A 25,865-nucleotide genomic window follows, 5' to 3' on the forward strand; every position below is an offset into this window, starting at 1 on the left:
CCAAATAAGCTGAGTACATAACCAAGAATCAAATGTTACTAAAAGATATGGTGGACATAAAAGCATTTAAATATGCAATCGACCATTAAATCAACATATTTCTATTCCTTTCCCTTCATATCACTTAATATTTACTTTTGCAGTGCTGGCTTATTTTTACTGAATAGCATTATTTACATATATATTTGATCTTCCACTATGCTATTCACTTCGATCTAGAAAACTGGCTTTTGCTTTCAGCTACATCTTGATAAGAAAATAAAATTAAGCCATATACTTTCACTTCCTTAAATCATGAATAATATTCTACATTATTTGTAGATAGGTGATTTCACAGAGAAAAAAACTGACACTGCTTAAAATACCTTTTTTTAAAAGTTTAGCTATTAAGTGAAGTCGCTCAGTCGTGTCTGATTCTTTGCAACCCCATGGACTGTAACCTACCAGGATCCTCCATCCATGGGATTTTCCAGGCAAGAGTACTGGAGCGGGTTAACATTTCCTTCTTCAGGGGATCTTCCTGACCCAGGTATTGAACCCATGTCTCCTGGATTGTAGGCAGATGCTTTACAATCTGAGCCACCAGGGTATTAGCTATTAAAGGGCACATTTAAATTTTAAGCCCATGACTTTTAATAAGTTTTACCACAATAGACGTAGCTCAAAAATACTTGAGGATTTAAAATTTAACAGCACATTTCTGACTAACACAATGAACTTAACTTCCTTTCTATTTTAAATTAATTTCCTTTACTGTTAATATTAATACTTAACATATTCAGGGTCGATTTACATGGCTATTGAGAAAGGAAACATTTGTGCTTTCCAGAGTTAGATTTATATAGGTTTTTTTAATTGCTTAAGGTATGTACCAGGATGGCAATATCAAAATTATTTTAAGATCTCATACAGTTGTTCCTGTTTACATTCAAAAAAAGAAAAGTCTGATTTTTTTTGCAGATATCTGCTTTTTTATTGAAAATTCTTCCAACTACTGTACTTTATAAACATCTAGACTTTTTACATTGTTACATATATCAATGCTTTAATGTCCACCCACTTTAATAAAAAAGGAACATGCATAAGTAATATAATAACATGCTACTAAGTCCACCTTACCACATCATCTGCCAAAGTTTTTATTTGAATGTTCTATTAAAACCAAAAAAAAAAAAACCTGTCAGATAAGAGAAATTCGTAGATCAAACAAGAAAACATCTGAATGATTCTCATTTTTTATTTTATCAACTAAAACTCTTCCAAAAGAATTAGAAAATTTAAATATATCACATAAACACAAAAATTCTTTACAAGAGAAAAAAACTTTTTAAGGATTAAAAATGACAATTTGGTGGAGGAGGTGTCTCTTTGTTTTTCAAGATGACTCCCAAATTCCCAAAGTCAGATTTGAATCACATATCACTATCACAGTGTTCAAATGTGACATAAGATATAACAAAGTCATAAGCCCTGTCAAGATTTTTCAAAGTTTTAGCATGAATAATCATATTTTTAAGAGACATAAAATTTTTAAAACCATGAACAATAGGAAAACTGTCACATTTAATGGTAGTGAAATACAATGAAACAGCTGTCTAGAACTCAGTTATGGATGGATATTTATAGAACACTTTATAAAAATTCTGGATAACATTGAACTTACCGATTCCGTTAATATATGCCCATTTCTCAAAACCTCCAACACTTTTTTTTGCATGTGGTTTTCTACTTCTAACATTGAGAATCACTGGAAATGGTCCATTCCAGTTAAGAAGATACAGTGACTAATTAAGATTACCATACAGCATATATAGGTACAACTACTTGAAGATTTAAGAGTACAGCAATACTACAGTAATAAAGCAATACTAAAGTGAGCAAGGCAACAGCTAACAACTTAGTAATCTTCCAAGATTCAGAAGATACTTCAAGACCTTAGAATAACCAAAGACGAGCATGAAAGCCATTATATTATATAAATATGTTGAAGTGCTGGTTAAGAAATGTGATTAGGAAAGAATCAGATTTTTTAAAATCATGTTAGGAACAGAAATCAACCCTTCTACAACACCCTATACATTTATTTCCTACAATAGAAGCTGAATGATGTACATCATGTGTGCTCACATCCCTTTTAACTAAGAAAAATATGTGGCTCGCTGGTGGGAAGAATTCTAGTAGGAGTTTTAAGTGAGAAGTATTTGGTCACAAGGTCTCATAAAATCATCTTCAAATACCACCAACTAAATGATATTAAAGATCATCCTCCCCTCCATCAGTTGGGACAAATATGCTACTATATATGTAGTTCTTTTTCTACTTTTAATCTGTTGATTCCCTCAAGGATTTACATTACTACATCTTTGTACTATGTCTTTATCACATCCTGCTGATACAAACCCCAATCAATCTTTACTGCCTATAAAAAAGAAAGTAAGGGGGAATATTTATATCACAACTGAAGCCTTTTTAAGAGAGATCAATTCACCCTAAGACTATCTCTACCTGGTAATTTCTCTTTAATTTTCCCAGTGGGGTACAGAAAACTGTTCTATGCACAATGCTTTTCTGTAATGCAAAATCAGAGTGAGAAATGCCAAAGTCTCAAAAGTGCCGCACTTAGCCTGCTACCATTCAAATAGGTACCTATCCACCTGTGTTATTTATTAGTTATACAGTTCTTCAAGCAACCACTGCTTTTCTTTTTTTTTTTTTTTCCTATCCCTTGGGATTATAAACTCAAGATTGGAAGCATTTATATATCTTCAAAGTAAGAATATAAATCCAGGGGAAATAAGATTTAATTTAATCAGTTCTCTAAGTTAAGGTATACACATGCCTTGAATATTTTAAATCTGTATCTCAATTGAATATATGTTGACAGTTTAATTGTGGGGGACAGAAACAAACAAAAAACATTGCTAGCAGTATTTCCACTTTAGTTCTCTTCTCCCACCCCCACTCTCCATTTTGAAATTAACATTTTTTATCCATATTAAATTCCATTATATGGAGTTAGACACTATTAAATTGGATGAAATTTGAGATAATATGATCAAAATCTCTCAATTTACAAATGATGGAACTGAACCTTGTGGAGGCTAAATGACTCAACCATAGACCACAGATATGATTGTTACTAGATACTAACTCTTAGTCAACGGTCAATGGCCTCTTCAGTTGGTATAATTAAGCTGTAGGATATTAGGGTTGAACTACTGAATTGAAACAGTTCATGGTAATCTAAAATTTACAGATATGCCCCAAGCCCCATTAGTTTAATTTTCCTTTGGGTAACTTCCTTCTGTCACCATTAAAAGAAGGTCAAGCATCATCTCGAAGAGCATTCCCCTGCCAACCTAAGTCTTTGCCTAACACGTCTTACGTATCATCTACTGAATTCACTTTAACCAATATATACTAATGTTCTTCAATCAGCTATTCTTCATATACAAACTGAATATAAATTTAGATTCTTTGGTCTTTCATTATTCTTAATTGCTAATTATACCTTAATACTGCCGCAATTGTAAGAATCAGAGCTCTTCTCTCAGCTCTGGAAGGTGGGTAATAGGAGGGCAAATATAGTAGCAAAAAGTGAGTAGACAATTAACAACCTAGTGGAAACACTACATAAGCCCAAAGGATGATCACAAAGGGTCAGGACAGACTTTCAAAAAGAAGGGTCGCATTTATGGTAAGGGCACCATCTGGATCCCACTCCTCGAGTTTTAAGTCTTCCATATCACCTGTTTCCTCCCTCTCCTTAATTCCCTATAGCCAAACAGTTGTCAAGTTCCAGGGTGATCTTTCTGCAGTTGCTTCTTCTTTCTCACACAAACCATCCATTTAGAGTCTAGTCATTATGAGGCGGTGGCCTCATAATAATTATCTCTACCACAATTCTCTCCTCATTTCCAAAGTAATATTATTTTTTTTCAGTTGATGAGTTGCCTTTTATCTATTTTTATTTTTTTAGTATAAATTTATTTATTTTAATTGGAGGCTAATTATGTTACAGTATTTCATTGGTCTTGCCATACATCAACACGAATCCGCCATGGGGGTATGCCTCAAGTTGCCACTGCATCACCTCATTCCTAGATTTCTGTAAGAGTCCCCTGGCCTATGTCCCTATCTCCAGGTTACCCTGCTACAGTTACTTCTGAACACACTGACAAAGTGACACTGTTTAAACCCACGTCAGTTTGCAGCCAGTTAAACCAACCGTGCTCTTTCCCCACTGGGGCCCAGTGTGCAATGGCTATGAACAGCAGCCTCCTCAGTAGTGTATGCAGCCACTGCCTGTACAAGTTTCCCTAAGGGACCTTGGAGACAACCCTTGCCACTGAACCTTCATGACTGGCATGCTGTCCCCAGTCTAGGCTCCAGACTGGTACATGCAGTGCCTTTGGAAACCCCCAGGGCACAGTGGCCAGGGTCCACTTTGGCCGAGTCATAACATTCATCCACACCAAGCTGCAGAGCAATGAGCATGTATTGAAGCCCTACACAGGGCTAAGATCAAGTTCCCTGGTCACCAGAAGATTCACATCTCCAAGAAGTGGGAAATTACTAAATTAATATGGATGACATTGAAAACATGGTGGCAGAAAAGCAGCTCACTCCAGCTGGCTGTGTGGTCAAATGCATCCCTAATCCTGGCCCTCAGGACAAATGGCGGCCCCTGCACTCATGAAAGCCTTGGTGTTGTCCCCCCCTTACACACACCAATAAATCCCACTTTCCCATCCAAAAAAATTCAGAAAAAGCTAAGGAAATCTCAATAAACCATGGACTTGAATTAGGAGAAAAAAAAAAAAAAGTCAGATCATATCACTCCTCTGCTCAAAACTTTTCAAAGTCCTTCCAAGAGCCTGCAAGGCCCTATGGAGCTGCACACTCTCCATATCCCTCTGACCTCATCTCCTACTACTGTTTCTTTCATTCACTCAGCTCCAGTCACACCAGCCACTTCACCGTTCCCCAAGAAGGCAATAAGCCACAGGTACTGTCTCTTGTCTTTGCCTGGAAGGATTTTTTCTGTAATCTATACAGCCTCTTCCATCACTTCTTCCCCTTTCAAGTTCTTGCTCAGGGAGACCTACTCTGTCCATCCTATTTAAACGGAAATACCCACCTCCTCCACACACTCTTGACCTGCTTTACTACACTCTGCTTTTCCTTTTAATAAAACTTACCACATTCTCACATAGTCTATAATTTATTTTTGTCTATTTCTCCCACTAAAAATGTGAGCTCCATGAGAACAGAGATTTTCATCTGTTTAGTTAAGGGATGTAACCCTAATGCCTAGAGCAGTGCTTGGCACTCAGAACTCGATAAAAAACTATAAATGACTATTACTTGCCCATCTGTATTTAAAGGCTCCTGACAGAATAAAGACTAATGCCCTTAATACAGCATTCAAAGTCCTGTATTATTCAGCCCTAGGCCACCTTCTACATCTTCCTTCATGATCTATATGTTATGGAAAAATGGTAATCCTTTTCCCATCACATACCTATGTCCTGTTTGAGCACCCACTCTTCCCTCTATTGGAATGCCCATCCAGCTAGGTACATTTCTACTTCTAGAGCTTCCCTTTAGTTTAAAGTTGGTTATTAATAAGCCAAATGTGGGCCCTGGTCAAAAATGGAGAATTATGCTTTGTTTATTGCCTTCTTAAGACATTTTTTCCCTAAAAGGCATCTTCGAATGATAAAGCACCTTAAGACAAACAGGAAATTATATTCACATAAAAAATTATCCCAATTACTTGTGACAGAGAACCATAAAGAAAAACACTCTGCTTATGATTTCTTGATTTATAAGTTTCATTCGACTGGAGTGTATATTCTATATAACTATGCACATTTGACTGATACAGATATTTTTCTCAGAGATTTCCCTCATGTAAAACTCTGCTGTCATAAATATCTTCTTGATACCATTACTTAGAACTCTACAACTATTCAGAGAAAGAGAGAGAGAGAGAGAAATGTAGTCTACTGAAAAGAAACATCTTTAAGGACATTTGAAGAGTTTGCTATTTAGGAGGAGGCAATTTTTGGACACTGCACGTTAAAAATACATTGAAATTATTGTATAAATTACACTTAAATTATCTGCATTAGAAAATAAAATATTTCTGCCACACAACTGTATTAACACATTATTCAAGGAAGAGAAAGGAACATATAGATATCAAGGCGAGTGGGATGAATTGGGAGATTGGGATTGACATATACACTACGACGTGTAAAAGAGTTAACTAATGAGAACCTACTATATACCGCAAGGAACTCTACTCAATGCTCTGTGGTGACTTAATGGAAAGGAAATCTAAAAAAGAGTGGCTATATGTATAACTAACTCACTTTGCTATACGGCCAAAACTAACACAACATTGCAAAGCAACTGTACTCCAATACAAATTAATTTAAAAGACAGAGAAGAGGAGAAAAGCAAGAGGAAAGTAGAAAAATACAAAGACATCTTGGTAGCCAGTGCTTTGGATGCAAGTTAATTTCTGCAGATTAACAGATTTTTAAAAATCCATGTCATCTACCTATTCACCAGACAACATCCATCTATCTGTGTACCCACCTCCATCCTACCTCACCATTTGCTTATATATTCACTATCCTCCTACCTATTCATCCATTCATTTCCCCATGTGTCCATGAACTCACTTACCCATTCATATAGCCACATATTAATTTATCCCTCTGTGACATAATAAATAGGGTTAGTCTCTTCCCCTGGTTCCTGACACAGAGCTCCTAAATCCCTTGGAATTTCCTGGATGATAGAAAAATCTTTTGTTCTCATAAGGCAACTCTTAGCAAGCTTCAGAATGGGGCTGGTCACCAGAAAGATCAAGCCATGATCAGAACCTGGGAACTTTAAGCCCAACCCCTCCATCCTCTGGGGAGGGGAGAGGAACTGTGGATTGTGTCAATCACTCACTCATACAGTGATGAAACTGCCATAAGATTCTCTACACTATAGGGTTCAGAAAGATTTCAGGTGAATGTATCCAAGTACTGGGAGGGTGGCACACCCCAAACTCCATCTGGACAGAAAATCCTGTGCTTACGACTCTTTCAGACTTTGCCCTATATACTTCATTTGGCTGTTCATTTGTATCTTTTACATTTCCTTTATGATAAACTGGTGAACATAACTAAAGCAAAAATAAATAAATGAAAAAGAGAGAAAGGAGAACAATAACAAAAATACCATCAACAGGAAAAAAAAGTTCAGAGAGCTATAACGAGTTATCTCTTGGGCAAGATTAAATCACAGATATTTTTTATGTGGATTGACCTTTAAAACATTTTTAAATGGTTGCATTAAGATAGGCTCATTTATAATAGTGTTCTACAGGGATGAGCTCTCAAATTTTATTTGAATATTATTTATACATGTGCATGAATCTCTCACACCACTTGTAAGCAGATATTATGAATTTTACTCCTGTGTACAAACTATAGAGCTACTATGGAGTTAAAAGAACAACAAAAAAGATCACCCAAAAATGTTTACTAGAGTCACACCCCTGAATTAAAAGCACTGATTGAAGTCATTTTAGTAAGCTTTTATTGTGCAAATCTAACTACAATGGTCATTAGGATGGGGGCATATTACACCAATAAGTATAGTGACCATACATTTTCATTAAAATCAACTCTAGAAAAGCAATACACTTGTGAATTAGTCAAGCAATTAGAGTTTATGAAACTTCATTTATGATCAGTTATATTAAATATAACTTACTATAGTACTCTCTGAGTACTGAATAATTGTAAAAGTTTCACTCCAGAGTCTCAACCCCTTAGAATAAGAAAAAGGGCTGATTTACTTATAAAACGCTAATGCTGAAGTTCTGATTGAAATACAGGAGTCATTATTACAAGAAAATTAAGTTTTAATTTTCCCAATCAGTCAGAAATTAGGAAAAAAAAAACAGCAAGATGTAAAGGTTCAGCTCTCTTATGGCTGATGTCACATGGTAATACAATGTTTTATAAACATCTTTCAATTACTCTATTTTTTTAATTTTTATTTTTTAAATTCTAAAATCTTCAATTCTTACATGCGTTCCCAAACATGACCCCCCTCCCACCTCCCTCCCCACAACATCTCTCTGGGTCATCCCCATGCACCAGCCCCAAGCATGCTGCCCCCTACGTCAGACGTAGACTGGCGATTCAATTCTTACATGATAGTCTACATGTTAGAATTCCCATTCTCCCAAATCATCCCACCCTCTCCCTTTCCCTCTAGTACCACAGAAATTGGATGACTAAATTGCATATAATTCAAAACTCTCACCACCAACTCAAAAATTTAGCCACACTATTTGACTATTTTCTTCTCTTTTAGAGAAAATAAGTTGGTCATCACAATAAAGATAAAGAGGCAATTATTTACCCAGCTTAAGTTTCTTAATCTTTAAGAAGGGTGGAGGCAATGTGATATAGAAAAGCATGTTCAATTTAACTGAGCAAATATTTGAGCACCTACTATGTGCCTGTTCAGAGCTGGGCACTAGGAATACAATCATAAACAAGATGAGCATGTGCCTTAGGAAGGTTGTAGTCTAGATGAAGATCAGATAAATAAAAGAACAATCACAATAGAGAAATCCTGAGAGGACTGATCAGGTGGTACTCTATTACAACCTCCGTATACTATCCAAGTAAGGGAAGCCTTTAAGAAAGACCGTCCATCTCAACTACTGACCCAGGATTTGAAATCTCTAGATGACATCCTTGACCAATATGTATTTGGATCAGCGGCAGTCATAGAGCTTCCCTGGTGGCTCAGCTGGTAAAGAATCTGCCTGCAATGTGGGAGACCTTGATTTGATCCCTAGGTTGGGACGATCCCCTGGAGAAGGGAAAGGCTAGCCACTCCAGTATTCTGGCCTGGAGAATTCCATGGACTGTATAGTCCACGAAGGACTGTTGCTGAAGCTGAAATTCCAATACTTTGGCCACCTGATGCAAAGAACTGACTCATTAGAAAAGACCCTGATGCTGGGAAAGATTAAAGGCAGGAGGAGAAGGGGACAACAGAGGATGAGATGGTTGGATGGCATCACTGATGCAATGGACATGAGTTTGAGTAAACTTCGGTAGTTGGTGATGGACAGAGAGGCCTGGTGTGCTGCAATCCGTGGGGAAGCAAAGAGTCACACACGACTGAGCGACTAAACTGAACTGAGCAGTCAAAGAAAGAAGTAATTATTCTTCAAAGCACTGCCTTTCAACTCTTCACATCCTGGATTCACCCTGAACTTTACAAATCAGTAACACCAATCAAGGCAATCCAAGGCTTTTTAACTATCTGGCAACCAAGTTGAACATTTTGTTTGGCCCCATTCAAATCCTTTACTAAAAAGACTGTTTTAATTGAGTATCTCTCCATTGTGTTTGTTTCACCAGGAAAGGTATATCTGATTTTTAGAACTGAGATCTATGTAGATAGAGATTTGATTCTAAGAAGACAGGAGGAAAAAATTTTGGCTTTCAAAACCATTGAACTATAACTGCCTATATTTAAAATTACTCCCAAAACATTCTTTCATCTCTTTTCTAACAGGGGCATTTTCAGATGTCCACATGCCCCCTTAGGTACTATTCTTCTATCATCATTAACACTTACAAACAGAAAATAGATCAGCTAGCAGCGAGTTAGGCACTGGGATTTAAAGAGACAGGGCTCTGACCTCAAAGGACAAAAGCCTAGTAGTTGAGAAGATTAAGTCACAAGCATTAAGCTCCAACTCTCCACCTTACTTTGATGTTGGGAGCATCTCAAAGTGTACATTTCATGATTTTAATAGAGCAATACTTTTCTATTTCTGTAATCAAAAGGACACCATCTCGGACGTACTGTCAAATCAAAAGTCTCAAAATTCAATCCACCAGTGAAGAGAAAGTCAAAGTGTTAGTGGCTCAGTTGCGTTTGACTATCTTTGCAACCTTATGGACTGTAACCTGCCAGGCTCCTCAGTCCATGGAATTCTCCAGGCAAGAATACTGGAATGGATAGCCATTAACCCACCAGAGCTCTTGGCTATTACAAATCATAATTCTCTCCACCATTTTATGACAAGAGAAAAACTCCTTTTGGGATTTGCCTCTCAAGACGTTCTTTCAATATAAAGAACAAAACGTGTATCTATCAGAAACTGAATATGACGCCACAGAATAGGGCTTCAGTTTTCTTCCTGAAGCAAAAGACCATGTTAGTTGACTGGGTAAGTTTCAAAACTCTGTCACAAGTTCTTCTCAAGCTTAAATTAATTGTCTTGCCATGAACTTCAACCTGTAACTACCAAGAGGGATGTCTATGATACGGGAATCCAGCTATCTCTTTTGTGTAATTTAGTTCATATGTAGCTTAAGGACTAGGGGTGAAGTGTTCAAGAAACTTGTATTTTAGAAAACAAATTTATGGTTACCAAAAGGGAAAGGTGGGGGGAGGGATAAGTTAGGGGTTGGGATTAGCAGATATAAACTACTATATATGAAATAAACAATAAGGTCCTATTATATAGCACAGGCAGAGAAGGCAATGGCACCCCACTCCAGTGCTCTTGCCTGGAAAATCCCATGGACGGAGGAGCCTGGTGGGCTGCAGTCCATGGGGTCGCCAAGAGTTGGACACGACTGAGCGACTTCACTTTCACTGTTCACTTTCATGCACTGGAGAAGGAAACGGCAACCCACTCCAGTGTTCTTGCCTGGAGAATCCCAGGGATGGCAGAGCCTGGTGGGCTGCCGTCTATGGGGTCGCACAGAGTCGGACACGACTGAAGCGACTTAGCAGCAGCAGCAGCATATAGCACAGGGAACTATGTTCAATACCAGGTGATAAACTATAATAAAAATAATCTGAAATCACCTTACTATATAGCAGAAACTGACACAACAGTGTAAATCAACTATACCTCAATCAAAAGAAATTAATATAGAAATAATTTTTTTAAAAAAAGAAACGTATTTTTGCTGGTTAGGCCTTAAAATTCATGCTAATGAACTGGAAGTCAATTAGTACTTAAATTAATTGGAAACAATTGCAGGAATAATCCAGGTTTTTCAGAGTAGTACCACTTTCTGCAGATACTAAACCATGTCAAATGGGAAAACTGTTGGGACATGAAAATTCTTTCTTATTCTACAAATAAAAAGCAACAGTAATGAAAAGAAAGCCAGCTTTGCCCAGCATAGTACCTTGTACATAACAGATATTCTTAGATCAATGAGTTAGCCAAGTGGGGCTCGATATTTAATAAATAAATTTTTACCTTCTGGTTTTTTTTTAAAGACAGACAGATGCCTCTACCAAACATTGTTTGAGAACTCATCATAGGCTCAGCACTTTGTGACTCATAAAAGCTAAGATGTGACTCCACCCTTAAGGCATTTACAATCTAACCAGGGAGTGAAAACTAAGCATAGAGGAGATTCTGAGGTATGTTGCTCCTCCTCCTCTTCCACAGGCACTGTCACATGTCCTGCTTATTAATTTCATAGCAGAACCACTACCTGAAATTATCTGTTCACTTATCTATTTACTTATGTTCCAGCTTCTAGAAAACAAGTTCCATAACAGCAGAGCCCTTAATTTTCCTGTCTTAATCACTTTTGGATCTCCAACACTTAACAGTAGCTGGCACATCATAGCTGCTCAAATATGTGGTGAATAAATTAAGTACAATAGGAATTCAGAGAAGAAATAATACAGTTTCATTGAAAAAAAAGTGAAAGTGTTAGTTGCTCAATCATGTCTGACTCTTTGCAACCCCATTAGGAAACTATAAAGAATCATACCCTAATAGCTGGGTAGGATTTGAATAGCCAGAAAAAGAGGAGGAAAAGGAAGTGAGATGGGAAGCAGTGTTAACATTTTACTTTAGGGAAGCAGCCTTAGGAAACAAAGGGTTCAAGTTACAGTGTATTAAATTTCAAGTAAGTAGCATGGTGTGGATGAAAAATATCACCTGCCAGATCAGTAAACAAAGGATGTTGCCGCCATCAAGCCAACAGCCACTGCAGCAGCCCCGGCTGTGTACCCAGAGGGGATTCACGACGGAGAAGAGCAGAATTCTGACCCTAGATAGTTAAGCTGCATATGGAAGGAATGATCTCAGAGAGCCCAGACTCTTCCATCTTCCCATACCTAGAAATGCGCTAAATGCATAATGTGATGTCTGGTTTTCTTTAATTCACAGTAGATTTTTGATGTTGTGACTACCTACCTGGTTTTTGTTGCAAAACTCTTATATCCTGACTCCTCCCTTACCTCTTTGGAGTACTCCCTCAGGGTTATCTGAGAGTCTGTCTTCTGGGCTTAAGTCCTCAGAAATTCTGCCCAACAAAACATAATTGTCAACTTTAAAGCTATATATATATATATATGTATATATATATATATATATAAATTTTTTTTTTCAGTTGACAGAGGGGACAGACTAGAGATGGTCTTGAAAACCATAAGGAGTAGTCTAGGCTGTCTGACAGCCATCGAAGGTCTTGATTCAGAGAGAGATGGAGAAGGGGGTATTTTAGAAAGATGATTTCAGGTGGTATAGGTCCATGATCTCCTATCTGAAACCCTTGAAATCAGATGTGTTTTGGAATTCAAAGTGATTCATATTTGAGAAAGGAATATGGTATGTATACCATATATTACAAAACACACCCAGCGGGATATGGGCTAGCACACTAAATGAAATGCATTGAAGGTTAGCAGGGAAACATGAATACTCCACAAAACAGGATAAGTAAAGTTTATCTACAGCCTCAAGCCAGGCTGGGTTTCGTGGCCAAATGATAAAATTCTGTTTTCAGAGCTTTCAGATTTTAGCATTTCACAGAAGGGCTGTAGGCTGTAATATTCAGAATAGATTGAGGAAGAAATCACGGGCTAAAAAGGAGGCTTGCAGAGAACAGCAAGTTTGACCTATTCTATCTAAATACTAGCCACAATTTACTGAGCATTTATTTTATGCCAAGCACTACACCAAGAGCTTTACATGCATTCCACATTTAAATCCTCACAGTAATCCTATGATATAGGAATTTACTGTCCTATTTGACAGGTCAGGAAATCAAGGTTTGCAGTCAACAAGTTATTTGCCTAAATGCACAAATATATTAAAAGAAAATAAATTACACAGTTGCAATTAGCATTTAGGTCTGAGCAGAACCCAAGCTCTAAAACCTCTGTCTACATCCTGAAATCTGCCTTCATCATTTACAAGAATACTGGTTAGAACACAAGTTCTTTTTCCGTCTTAGCCTTTCCATGTAGACTTTGCTGCGCTCGCAGCACTCACTCCACGCCCCCCTTCTTCATCTGCCCATCTCCTACTCACTGCTGTAGGTCTCAGTTGAGCTGAAGCTGGTCCTGTTATAGTCCCCCATGGTTCCTGACTTCTCCCTTTAGAACGCATTCCAGTCATCAAATTAGAATTCCCTATCTATGCCAGCATTCCCTGCTATACTATGAACTCAGTGCAGTGAAGACTACGTCTCTTTTGATCCTCACTGTGTCCTCAATTTTTTCCCCTATTTCCAGCACTGATTGCACCCAAACCTGTCATGATTTACTCAATTGCAAATACAAACAGAGGAGAGACACAGAGAGAGAGAGAGATCTAGTTGTGAGGCGATAAGAGCTTAGGTACAATGGTAGCAACGAGAATAGAGAAGACAGTTACTATATACAATTTTGCTTAAAATTATGAGTGTTATTGTAGTAATTATATGCAGACATATGATCATTGCTTCTATCAAATAGAGTTACTATCTGTTGTTGTGATTACTATCTTTATAATACAAAATAACCTCTAAATGGCTATGATTATCACTGGAGATATTTCACCTCAGAATGACTTGCCATGTATCTACTTCAAGAACCTTTTGTAAATAACCACATCATTTAGTTTTCTGATGTAGCTGCAAAATTAATCTGACAAAACAAAATAATTCACTCCTCTAAATGGCAACCCACTACAGTATTCTTGCCTGGAGAATCCCATGGACAGAAGAGCCTGGTGGGCTATAGTCCATGGGATCACGAAGAGTGGGACACAACTAAGCCACTAACACAAAGATTCAAGAGTATGCTGCTGCTGCTGCTAAGTCGCTGCAGTCATGTCCAACTCTGTGCAACCCCATACACAGAGGCCCACCAGGCTCCCCGTCCCTGGGATTCTCCAGGCAAGAATACTGGAGTGGGTTGCCATTTCCATCTCCAATGAGTGAAAGTGAAAAGTGAAAGTGAAGTCACTCAGTCATGTCCGACTCTTAGCGACCCCATGGACTGCAGCCCACCAGGCTCCTCCGTCCATGGGGTTTTCCAGGCAAGAGTACTGGAGTGGGGTGCCATCGCCTTCTCCGATTCAAGAGCATGAATACCCTAAAACTGATAATTATATCTGAGTTGTGAATAAGGTATTATTACAATATACTTTTTGGAGGAAAAGATTAAACTAGAGTCAACCAATGATTTAATTTCACTATTAGTGCTTTTAGCTAATATTCTTGAATTTGTAAAAAATTCCCAAATCAGAAACAGGTTGTCATCTAAAAGTTCAATTGTGTAGCAGGTGTTTAGTTCCTGGAACTCAGGTTTCCCAAGGTACAACTAGTAGAAATGACTTCCCAAGTGAATGTGGACAACCTTTCCCCCATGAAAAACAAAAATAGTTTATTTGGATTCATATAGGAAGGACTTTTAAAGTAACTAATTATAACAAATACTGAACACTTAAAAATGTAAGCAAAACATGACTATATGGTAGACAAAAAAGATTTAAAATGTCAGAAAACTTCAAAAGGATATTTCAAAGAATTTAGGATTAGCAAAAAATTATTAAATTTGGTAACCTTCCATTTTTCCCTCACTGGCTTCAGATTCTATTTTGATTACTGATAACTCCCTTTAAACCTTCTGTCCTATAGGGTCCCTTAAATGGTCTTTTTCTTAGTTTCCATTTAGACAAGGAATTCCATCTGAAGATAGTGACAGAAATTCTGTCAAAATAAAATAACACATTGCAGAAAAATCTCATTTATGTCACTCTGTTTTACAAATACTATCATAACAAACTAACAAGTAGTTTTAAATTCCTGACTTTTTTAATGATTTTAGGCAAAGCAACAAGTATATTAGTGTTTATTCTGATAGACCTCAAATTTCTTTCACTCTAATAGTGTTTTTCACAATCGACTTGTCATGTTTTGAATCCACTGAGGTGGAGTTAAGAACTTCAAATATTATTAATATAGATTTATTTATTGCCTGTGTTTTGTCCTTATTTGAGGCATGTGGGGTCTTCATCGTGTCATGTGGGATCTATCACTGTGGTGCAAAGACTCTCTAGATGTGGCACGTGGCCTTAGTAGTTGTGATGTGTGGGCTTAACTGCTCTGTGACATGTGGGATCTTAGTTCCCCAAGCACAGACCAAACCCTCGTTCCCTGCATTGCAAGGCAGATTCTTAACCACAGGACCCCCAGGGAAGCCTCAACTACACCTGTTAAACAACAAGGTCCTACTGTACAGCACAGAGAATTACGGTCAGTATCATGTGACAGACCATAACGGGAAATAATATGAAAAATAATATAGATATATATTTGTATAACTGAGTCACTTTGCTATACAGCTGGAGTTAATAGAACACTGTAAATCAACTATACTTCAATAAAGTTTTAAAAAAAGAACTGCAACTATAAAACTAAACTAGCAACTATATTAGCCTCTGAAGCCCTGTATGTAACATTAACTTTTTGCCTGAGAAGGTATAGGCAAGTCAAAAATTACTATAATGGTCCTTATACAAGTATAGGTCAAAAAGGATGACTCAAACTTTCCCTTTTTTTTTAATATTGCAAAATCACAGACATTTTTCTATATGATTTCTATATTTAAAAAAAAGGTCTTTTCCAATTTCTTCTAGACTTTAAGACAACAGTGGTATCTCCTATCCATCAATATATAGATCACGTGCTGCACAAAGCTGAAAAATCTGATGGGGCTATTAACCTCTTCTGCAATTCTTTGACACCAACAAAGGCTGCTGACCAGAAAAATCAAGTTCTTTCCTGGAGGTTCCGAAAAAGCAGTAAAAGACACATATATATCTCAGCATATAATACTTCAGCCATCTTAAACTTGCCAGTAACACTCAGATATCAATGAGCAGTGCTCTTTGATAAAACAGAGAAAGTCTAAATTATAGAGGGCAATTTGAGAAGTTCCCAACTTACAGCATTTGTTCAAATTTATATTTTCTGCACTGCTAAGTAATTTGGTATCCTAACAGGTTGTTAATTAGGGATTGGGAAGGTTGAAAAACATTACTATGAAACTGACAGAAATATTTATAATCAGTAGATCACTGAAATACAAATATAGGTGTGCTTTAAGATTTTCAGAACTTCTCTTACTGTATTATCATGAGTTCTAGTCCCAAATTAATGAGCCAGCATCAAAATCATAGCCAAGTGTTTTACAAAATTCCTTGAGTTCTCATCAAGTATCATTGTATTTGCTAAAAAATGTTATGCTTATTTTCAGCAAATTTACTTCTTTAATGGCCATATCATCAATGTGTATTAATCACTCAGTCATGTCTGACTCTTTGCAACCCCATGGACTGCAGCCTGCCAGGCTCTTCTGTCCATGGAATTCTCCAGGCAAGAGTACTGGAGTGGGTTGCCATGCCTCCTCCAGGGGATCTTCCCAACCCAGAGATCGAATCCAGGTCTCTCACATTGCAGGCGTCTTTACCGTCTGAGCCACTAGGGAAGTCCAAGAATACTGGAGTAGGTAGCCTATCCCTTCTCCACGGGAATCAACACTATCAAAGTTTTGGACACACATGGGCCCTTTACAGTTGTGAAACAACTCGTGCAGACTCAGCTCTGGTAGTATATTTTTCTGTAGAGAGAAAGTTCTCAGTGATGGCTGAATCCACAATTCAGTCTACAAACTCTTATTTCATCTATAATACACTTTTAGACTAGCACTAATAGTATTCTAACTGCATCCTCTTTGGGAACACTTTAAGTAGATGATACACATTCCAACCCAGGATGTGAAAAACCTGGTCTTCCCTTTTGCAGGCAGGGCTGGCTACCCTAGAATGGTACATAAGAGGACATAAGCCACTTATTTCAGTTTATTTCAGTATAAGATAAGAGGGGATCCAGCTTCTGTGATATCTAAGAATATCTAAGATATCTAAGAATATCTGTGATATCTAAGATTCTGTGATATCTGTGATAACTAAGAAACAGAGGATAAGATATTACCCTTTCCATTTAAAAAAAAATTGTCTCGTGATCTAAATCTCTTCATAAAGACTGTGTGCAGAGTACTTAGAGTGAATCTGTTCAAGAGTTTAAGTACAAACTTGATCTACCAAGTTGAAAAAAGTCTCCGTTTCCAGATATCCACTGAGTTCTTCAAACCTCAAATTTTGCAAACTATACACAAATGCCTTCCTAGGTAAGTTTTTAAATAGTGACCATTTCTTTTAGGAAGGTACTAGAGTGACCTCTTCCCTTTCTAGTAATAACATAACGTGCTAAGAGAGGCATTTTCTTTTATATGAAATGCAGAAGCGAAACTCTCTGTTGGCCCAAGGATACGAACAGTGACTAAACATGAACATGTAAGCCACAGATATTGAAAGGGAAGCAAACTTTTAGTTTTAAAACTCAGAAGGCAATGAAGTGTGGTGTCTGTCAACAGTAGCGAACAGTTCTGAGTCCTTGCCTCAGCGAGAGTATGCTTTAAAGAATCTGGAAACATCATAAAAGTGGTATTTTTTTTTTTATTCTTACCTTTCTGGATGTCACTCCCAAGGTCTTAGTTCATACCTTAATTATAGCATTTATCAAAGTATGTAATTTCCCACTAGAGAGCACAGATTTCCTAAGGGAGGGACTGGCTCTTAAATAGTTTGGGATAGACTCTTGAGAGTCCCTTGGACTGCAAGGAGATCCAACCAGTCCATCCTAAAGGAGATCAGTTCTCAATATTCATTGGAAGGACTGATGCTGAAGCTGAAACTCCAATACTTTGGCCACCTGATGGGAAGAACTGACTCATCTGAAAAGACCCTGATGCTAGGAAACGTTGAATGCAGGAAGAGAAGGGGACGACAGAGGATAAGATTGTTGGATGGCATCACCGACTCAATGGGCACGAGTCTGAATAAACTCCAGGAGTTGGTGATGGACAGGGAGGCCTGGCATGCTGCAGCCCATGGGGTTGCAAAGAGTCAGACATGACTGAGTGACTGAACTGAACTGAATTGATGCAATAGAAATGGATAAAAAAATGGCCTCTATATACTGACCCTCTGTAGTCCACCTCTTTGGGATTCTCCAGGCAAGAATACTGGAGTGGCTTACCATTCCCTCCTCCAGGGGATCTTCCCAACCCAGGGATTGAACCCAGGTCTCCCACATTGCAGGCAGATTCTTTACCATCTGAGCCACCAGAGAAGTCTTTACAGCAGCTAACACCCATTAAAAGTCCACAGGTTCCAAAATACAAAATTCTGCACATCTAATTGTTTTAAATATCACCCCAGTAAGCAGATATTCAGCCACTAGTGCCTGTCTGGTTTGCATACACTGTGAAACTGCACCCAATATCTGCTAGCCAAAGATAAAAATAATCCCTGGAACTAAAAAAGACCCCATCACCGCTGTTCTCTGGAACTCTCTGACCCAAAGAATCCCCATTGTGCCACTGGGTGACTTTACCTAGACACATATGCTCCCTCTACGATCCTCCTCACTCCCAGGTGTTCCCTTGGCCACTTCCTCATCTCGGTAGTGACCCCCTGCTGTCGTCTCTGGAAGGTCTCAGGCTAATGAGGGGGCTTATCATGTGCAAGTCAGTGACACTGAAAACTCAAACTGTTAGTCACTCAGTTGTGTCCAACTCTTGGCACCCCCATGGACTGTAGCTCACCAGGCTCCTCTGTCCATGGAAATATCCAGGCAAGAATACTGGAGTGGGTTGCCATTTCCTCCTCCAGGGGATCTTCCTGACCCAGGGATTGAACATGGGTCTCCCACACTACAGGCAGGTTCTTTACTGGTTAAGTCACCAAGGAAGCCAAATATGCCAAAGTGTCACCCAAATAGAGCTCACTGTGTACTACTGTCATCTTTTTTCCTTGATCAGCCCCCAAATCCCTCAAACTCACTATACAACACCTAACTAATCGTCCTTGGAGCAGCTACCCATTTCTCAAATGAATTACTGGAAGCTGGTAATTCCTCAGTTTAAATAGAATCTCTCTCAGGTTTGAAAATAGCCCTTCCCACCACTGAAATAGTCCATCACATAAAGCAGCAGTCCACAACCTTTTGGGCACCATGGACTGGTTTCGTGGAAGGCAATTTTTCCACGGACTGGGGGTGGGGTGGGGGGATTGTTTCGGGATGATTCAAGCACGTGATATTTATTTCTATTGTTATAACATCAGCTCCACTTCAGATCATCAGGCATTAGATCCCAGAGGTTGAGGACCCCTGACATAAAGAACCTCTGGAGCAGAACACTGGTGAGCACAAAGCTGCAACGGTAAGAGAGGGGAAGGGATAGGAAGCCATAATATGGATGCCAACAACAAAGGCATAATTATAGCTTTCTTTTATTGAGGGTTGACTATGTTCCAGATATCATACCAATATTTTAAGTTTGAATTTATGCAACAACCCTTAATGTATATTCCATTTTTTATCCTCATTTTACAAATGGGGAACCTGAGGCTTACTGATATAATATAATTTAATCATGGCTTATAGATGTTAATAGATGAAATCTAGATAACCCAGATTTGTGATTCTTGAAAGCCAATGTTCTTAAACAATATATAGATCGCATATCAAAGAAATGAGAGCACCTAAAAACTCAATGACAGCTAAAGAAGTATCAGTAGTCAAAGAAAACAGGGTTGATACTAAAAAAGAGAACATGTAATAGTCATTTAGGGACACCATAGCCAGCTCAGCTGAGGGCAAGAGAGTGGAGAATTAGGAAATTAGTAGTCAAAGAGAACAATATAGAAGAATTTTAAAACCAAGAAAGTAAATCCACAGAGAAAAATTCAGATGAGCAAAGAATGAACATCACCCTAAAAAACTGAAATTAACAGTTAACCTTCAGAGACATCCCTGGTAGTCCAGAGGCTAAGACTCTATGCTCTCAATGCAGGGGGCCAAGGTTCAATCCCTGGTCAGGGAACCAGCTCCCACATGTCAGAACCAAAATCTCTCATGCCACAACCAAAATTGAAGATTCCCATGTGCCACAACTAAGACCCAGGGCAGCCAAATAATAATATATTTTTAACAACACTTAACCTTCAAAGTATAGTCATAACACTTACCTAAACATACCTTAAGAAATATATGTAATCTCTATGGTTTCCACTGACTAATCAGACTAGCTAACTAGCTCATCCCTACCTACTAGGCCAACAAAAATTGTATGTGTGTGTGTTGACAGGCAAGGGAATCATTCAGAAAGGAATTATTATATACACACACCTCTGAAAGCTACATATTCAGAGGCCATGGGCGTTGGTTGGAAAGTGACATCCCCACACCCCAGTGAACTGGTTAGGTGCTAGGTGGGGAAATAAAAGAAGAAGAAACAAATAAGAAGCTTATTTTAAAAATCAGTGCGTAAATATACTGCAAAATTTAATCAAAATTTTATAAAAAACATAAATTAGAAACTAAACTAAACAAAGGGACATCTGGGTCCCTTTTCCTCCTCTGGAATACATGGCTCCAAATTCTGTCTCCTAATCAAACTGGTACAGTTCAAAGTGCAGTGTTTACATCCTGAGTCTATTACTGCTCCAGCTAGACAACAAGTACAAAAACACAATGCAGGGAGGAAAGGAGGGGGGGAAGGAAGAGGAGGAAATGAGAGGGAGGGGCAGCGACAGAGACAAAAGAATAGAAATGAATGAGACTCTCTTTAATTGCCAAATTGTAGAGGTAACTATCTAAGAAGGAATGGTGCTAATTAACCATGTGTATACAAAAAAAAAAAAAAACCCAACACACACAAAGGAAAGCTAGACAAGCTCTCAGTGTTACTAATTCAGACTTGCTGCCCACCTACTGTATGCCAAGCTCTATTACTGCACGCATGCTCTGTCGTGTCTGACTCTGGGGCCCCATGGGCTGCAGCCTGCCAGGCTCCTCTGTCCATGGGATTTTCCCAGCAACAATAATGGGGTGGGCTGCCATTTCCTCCTCCAGGGGATTTTCCCGACCCAGAGATCGAACCCGGGTCTTCTAAGTGTCCTGCATTGCAGGTAGATTCTTTACCCTGAGCCACCAGGAATGGACTTTGGTTTAATTAATTAATATGAAAAAACAGCAAACCTGTAACGTAAATATTAGTATTGTCCCCATTGTACTGACTAGAAACCCGAGAGACACAGAACTTAAAATCATTTTATAATACTCTCTCACTTGTATGCAGTATTGTAATGTCAGCTTCACAAAGTAATTAGCAAACACAGAACTACGGTATGCTGTGATCCAATATAGTACAGATGGCAGCATCTTACCAATATTCAATAGTTCCTCTGGTTTTCAACCAAAGGAAGTTTTTAAACTGACATCTTAAATAATTTACATAGTTTACTTTCAGAATTCCAGCAAAGAGCTATGGAGCACAAAGGTCAAGATGCCTCCCTGATCATTCGCATGAACTCAGCCTGTATGAATTAGCTTGGGTATAAAAGCTAGCTATTGAATTTATTTTCTGATACTAATAACACACAGAGCTTTTCAGGTGTTCATTAGTCAGCACTTGACTAACCAACTGCAAAGTACAAACTAGTCCGTATGTGACAAAATGCACTGTGATGAGCACATATGAGGAGATTTTCCTGTGGTGTTTGCATTTAAGAAACATAGAAGGAAAATTTCATAAAATAAATGTTAATGATCACTATAAAATGAATTCTCGGTTTGGACTTGCATTAAAATGGTTATTCTTTTTATTTAAATTATGTGGGAAAAAATTAGGTACTCCCATCCAACATAATAAGCCCTACAACAGAGATTTAAAACCTTCCCAGTTTCTGCTTTAATCTCCCTGAATTTAGTTTCAGCAATATACAAAATGAGTATTTCAACTTAATTTCTCAAGGACTTGACAATTGGAACATAAGCTTTGGAGACAGTCAACAATGAAGAATTCACTTTGGAGACAGTCAACAATGAAGAATTTGAAGTAGCTCTGTTAAAGAGAAGCTTCCCCTGAATTCCAGAAAGAAGGCAGAACCATAAACTTAACAATCTTGCTAAATGAAAACAGGAGAGGGAAAAACCAGTACAAAATGAGATTATATATTTAACAAGCTACAAGTCTCTGCATCCAATACGTTTTATCTAAATGATTATAGGGTACAGTTTCAAGGGAGGGAGGGGAAATCTGAAACTGAAAATGAATCAGAAAGGATTACTTCAGAAATAGCCATTTCTAACTGAGTGGATTGTTGCAAGCTCTCTAGAAGTACATTTATCACAAGCAAAATCCATCAAATTGATGGGAAATTTTCTGCCAAAATGCATGTTGATGTGACCACACAGCACAGATGTAACATTTGTTCTTACTGAACAGTGACTTGGCCTTTCTTCTGCTTTCTCTTCTCCTTGTCAACATGACCAATGAGAATGTTCCAGCTTAAAGAATATGTGAGTTTATACTAATAATAAAATAATCCCTAAATTATATTATGTATCTAAAATATTCTAAAACAGTTTTACCTGAATGTTTACAATAATCAAAGATGAAAATAAATATATTAAATATTGTGTGACAAAGCAAAATGTCAATGGCTGCTTACTAGAAAGATTGAGAAATATACTTTCCATCTCCTCAAGTGATAAACTATAAGTTTCTCTTTAGCACTAAAATTCTGTTTCTATTTTAAGTTTCTAGTGAAAATATGATACATGCTTGAGCTGGAGACTTTGACCAAGTCTTGAAAGGTTGTTGTAATAAACAACCAGAAAGGAATAGATATCGCACATGAACAAAAAGAACAGGTTAGGAGGAAAAAAGTTGGGGAACTGGGAGAAGCTTTACGTATGCAATTTTTGTAAACAAACTCAGTTCAGTAAAAGAAGGAACTGCCAAACAACTATTGAGCAAAATAAGAGGAGACTATCATACTGAGGAAAAGGTGATTGCTGGGTAGGCAGTTTTGACTTAAATCTAAGAGATTATACGGGGAGACTAAGTTAAAAAGTTTCAAGGCATTGGTTAACACAGTCAAGATGGACCAGGTGCTGGGGTGGGACAAGGAGCAGCAAAAAAGAGAACCATAAAAATCTCAATCACTTTAACTAGCTATGTCAAACTGGTTTGATTTTTTCCAATGTGTCTAGGACTTTCAGTTCTGCCTAGATTTACCATTTTGCCTGAGATAACACACACACACACACACACACACACACACACACACACACACACACACACACAAAGACAAAAATATTTCAAACGATGGGGGCTCCCTGGGGGTTCCTGGCAAGAATCTGCTTGCCAGTGCAGGGGACATGGGTTTGATGCCTAGTCCAAGAAGATTCCACATGCCACAGAGCAACTAAGCCCGTGAGCCACAACTACTGAGCCCACGTGCCTAGAGCCAGTGCTCCCCAAGAGCAGCCGCTGCGATCAGAAGCCCGTGCACTGCAGGTGGAGAGTAGCTACCCCTCGCTGGAATCAGAGAAAGTCTGTGTGCAGCAACAAAGATCCAGCACAGCCATAAATGACCAAATGAACAAATTTTTGTTCATGTTTCAAACAAGGGTTTTTAAGACTCTAGACATCAGGCAAGAAGATCCAGTGATCCCCCAAAGATAGTAAACAAATGAGGCAAGCCCTATAATTGCCCCCACATACTGCCTTGAGAAAGTGGGCAGGTCGTGGCTCGGGGAAGGGACCCAAGCAAAGCTCTAACAGACTAACCACCTGAGCTGAGGAACTGAAAATCCAGGGAGTCTAGACTGCTGGAGTTCACAAGGCAGAGTGTCAGAAAGGAGGAAGCTATACAGAGACAGAACTTAACAGACCTGTGGAGGTTCACCTCGCATGTTCAGCAGAGTACTGACTGCTGCATATATGTAAGAAAACTACCTGAAGATGGGAAAAGAAAGAACCATCCCAGAAGCTTAGAGAGAGAACACTTCCTGACACTCACAAAGCAGGGGATAAAGTTTGTTTCTCCCAGTCAGACTGGAAAACTTCATAGTTAACAAGACATTGCTTAGAGCTCTCAGAAGTAAGGGAACAATTAGCCCTTGACTAAACCTTGCTCTGTTCTTGCCAAACAAATTTTATAAGCAGGACCCAGAAGAATCAATCTGTTTCCAAGTAACTTAACTGCATCTGATAACAATGCTTGAGAATAAAAATAGTCACCATCCAACAAGGTAAAATTCACAAAATCTGGCATCCAATCATCCAATCAAACACTAGCAGGCATGCAAAGAAGCAGGAATATATGACCTATAATGAAGATTAAAAGAAAACTGACCTAGAACTGACACAGATGTTAACATTAACATATACGTTATTTTTTAACTTGTATTCACACATTTCAAAAGTTAAGTAGAGAAATAACAGATATTAAAAAACCCAAATTGAACTTTTGGAGCTGAAGATTACAGTGTCTGATTAGAAAAATTCACTGGATAGGATTAATGGCAAATTAGACACTGCAGTAGGAAAGATCAGTGCACTTGAAGACATATGCTGTAGAAACTATTCAAAATGAGAGAAAAAAGAAACAAAAGTGAAAAGAGCATCCCTAATACAAGGTACAATTTCAAATAATTAAATATATGTATAATTGAAGTCCCAAAGGAAAAGAAGGTGGGTGAATAAGAAATTTTAAATATAAAATGGCTAAAAATGTTACAGATGTATTTAAAAAAAAAAAAAAACTATAAACCCACTGATCCAAAAAGCCTAATGAAACCCAACACAAAAGACATGAAGAAAACTACACCGAGGTATATCGTGATCAAATTACTGAAAACTACTGACAAAGAGAAAATATTAAAAGCAGTTGGAGGGGGTAGGAGGGAAAGACATATTACATAAGAGGATGGAAGTAGGTAAACCAGGTTAGCATAAATCAAAAGAATATTACCAGGGATAAAAAGGTCATTTCATAATGACAGAGGCGTCAATGAATCAGAAGGATATAACAATCCAAATGTTTATGCCTGTAATTATAATAGAGCTTCAAAATACATGAAGCAGAAGCTGATATTAATAGAACTGTGAGGAGAAACAGTCAAATCCACAATTATAGTCAGAGATTTCAATATCCCTCTCTCAATAATTGATAGAATAAGTTGACAGAATATCAGCCAGAATATGGATGAGTTAAGAAATACTAGCAATCAATATAATTTGATTGACATTTTTAGAACATTCTACCCAACAACAGAATATACATTCTTCTCTAGTGCACATGGTATTTTTACCACAAAACAAAATCTCAATAAATCTTAAAGTATTCAAGTCTTACAAAAAACATTCTTTGACTGTAGTACAATTTACATTAGAAATCAAAGCCAAAGATTTCTGAAATTTCTCCAAACATTTGGAACAAAATATACTTCTAAATAAAAGATCAAAGAACAAAGCAAAGGAGAAATCAGTATTTTGAACTAAATGAAAAGAAACTCACAACATTTCAGAATTTGTGGGATGCCACAAAAGCAGGAACTAGGAAGAAATTTATAATAAAAAATATTTTAGAAAAT

The 25,865-nt window shown here is 37.9% G+C and overlaps 1 protein-coding gene and 1 non-coding gene across 8 annotated transcripts in view; one reads left to right on the forward strand and one right to left on the reverse strand.

The window, feature by feature from the left end:
• The window catches only part of DIAPH2 (diaphanous related formin 2), a 1,000,797-nt gene that overhangs the window by 940,233 nt on the left and 34,699 nt on the right, over nucleotides 1–25,865 (reverse strand). For 4 of the 7 annotated variants that reach the window (XM_060407239.1, XM_060407237.1, XM_060407235.1 and 1 more), the window contains exon 2: nucleotides 1,120–1,152. The exons of the other annotated variants lie outside the window; for them this stretch is intronic. In XM_060407239.1, the coding sequence (XP_060263222.1) occupies nucleotides 1,120–1,152 (33 nt within the window). The remainder of the gene's footprint in view (nucleotides 1–1,119; nucleotides 1,153–25,865) is intronic. 7 annotated transcript variants of the gene reach the window in all.
• Nucleotides 4,209–4,341, forward strand: LOC114111817 (small nucleolar RNA SNORA70). The gene has a single exon (XR_003587557.1). It is a non-coding gene; the product is annotated as a small nucleolar RNA SNORA70 (small nucleolar RNA).

The sequence above is a fragment of the Ovis aries genome, chromosome X (genome assembly GCF_016772045.2).
Source record: "Ovis aries strain OAR_USU_Benz2616 breed Rambouillet chromosome X, ARS-UI_Ramb_v3.0, whole genome shotgun sequence".
In the NCBI taxonomy this organism is placed as follows: domain Eukaryota; kingdom Metazoa; phylum Chordata; class Mammalia; order Artiodactyla; family Bovidae; genus Ovis; species Ovis aries.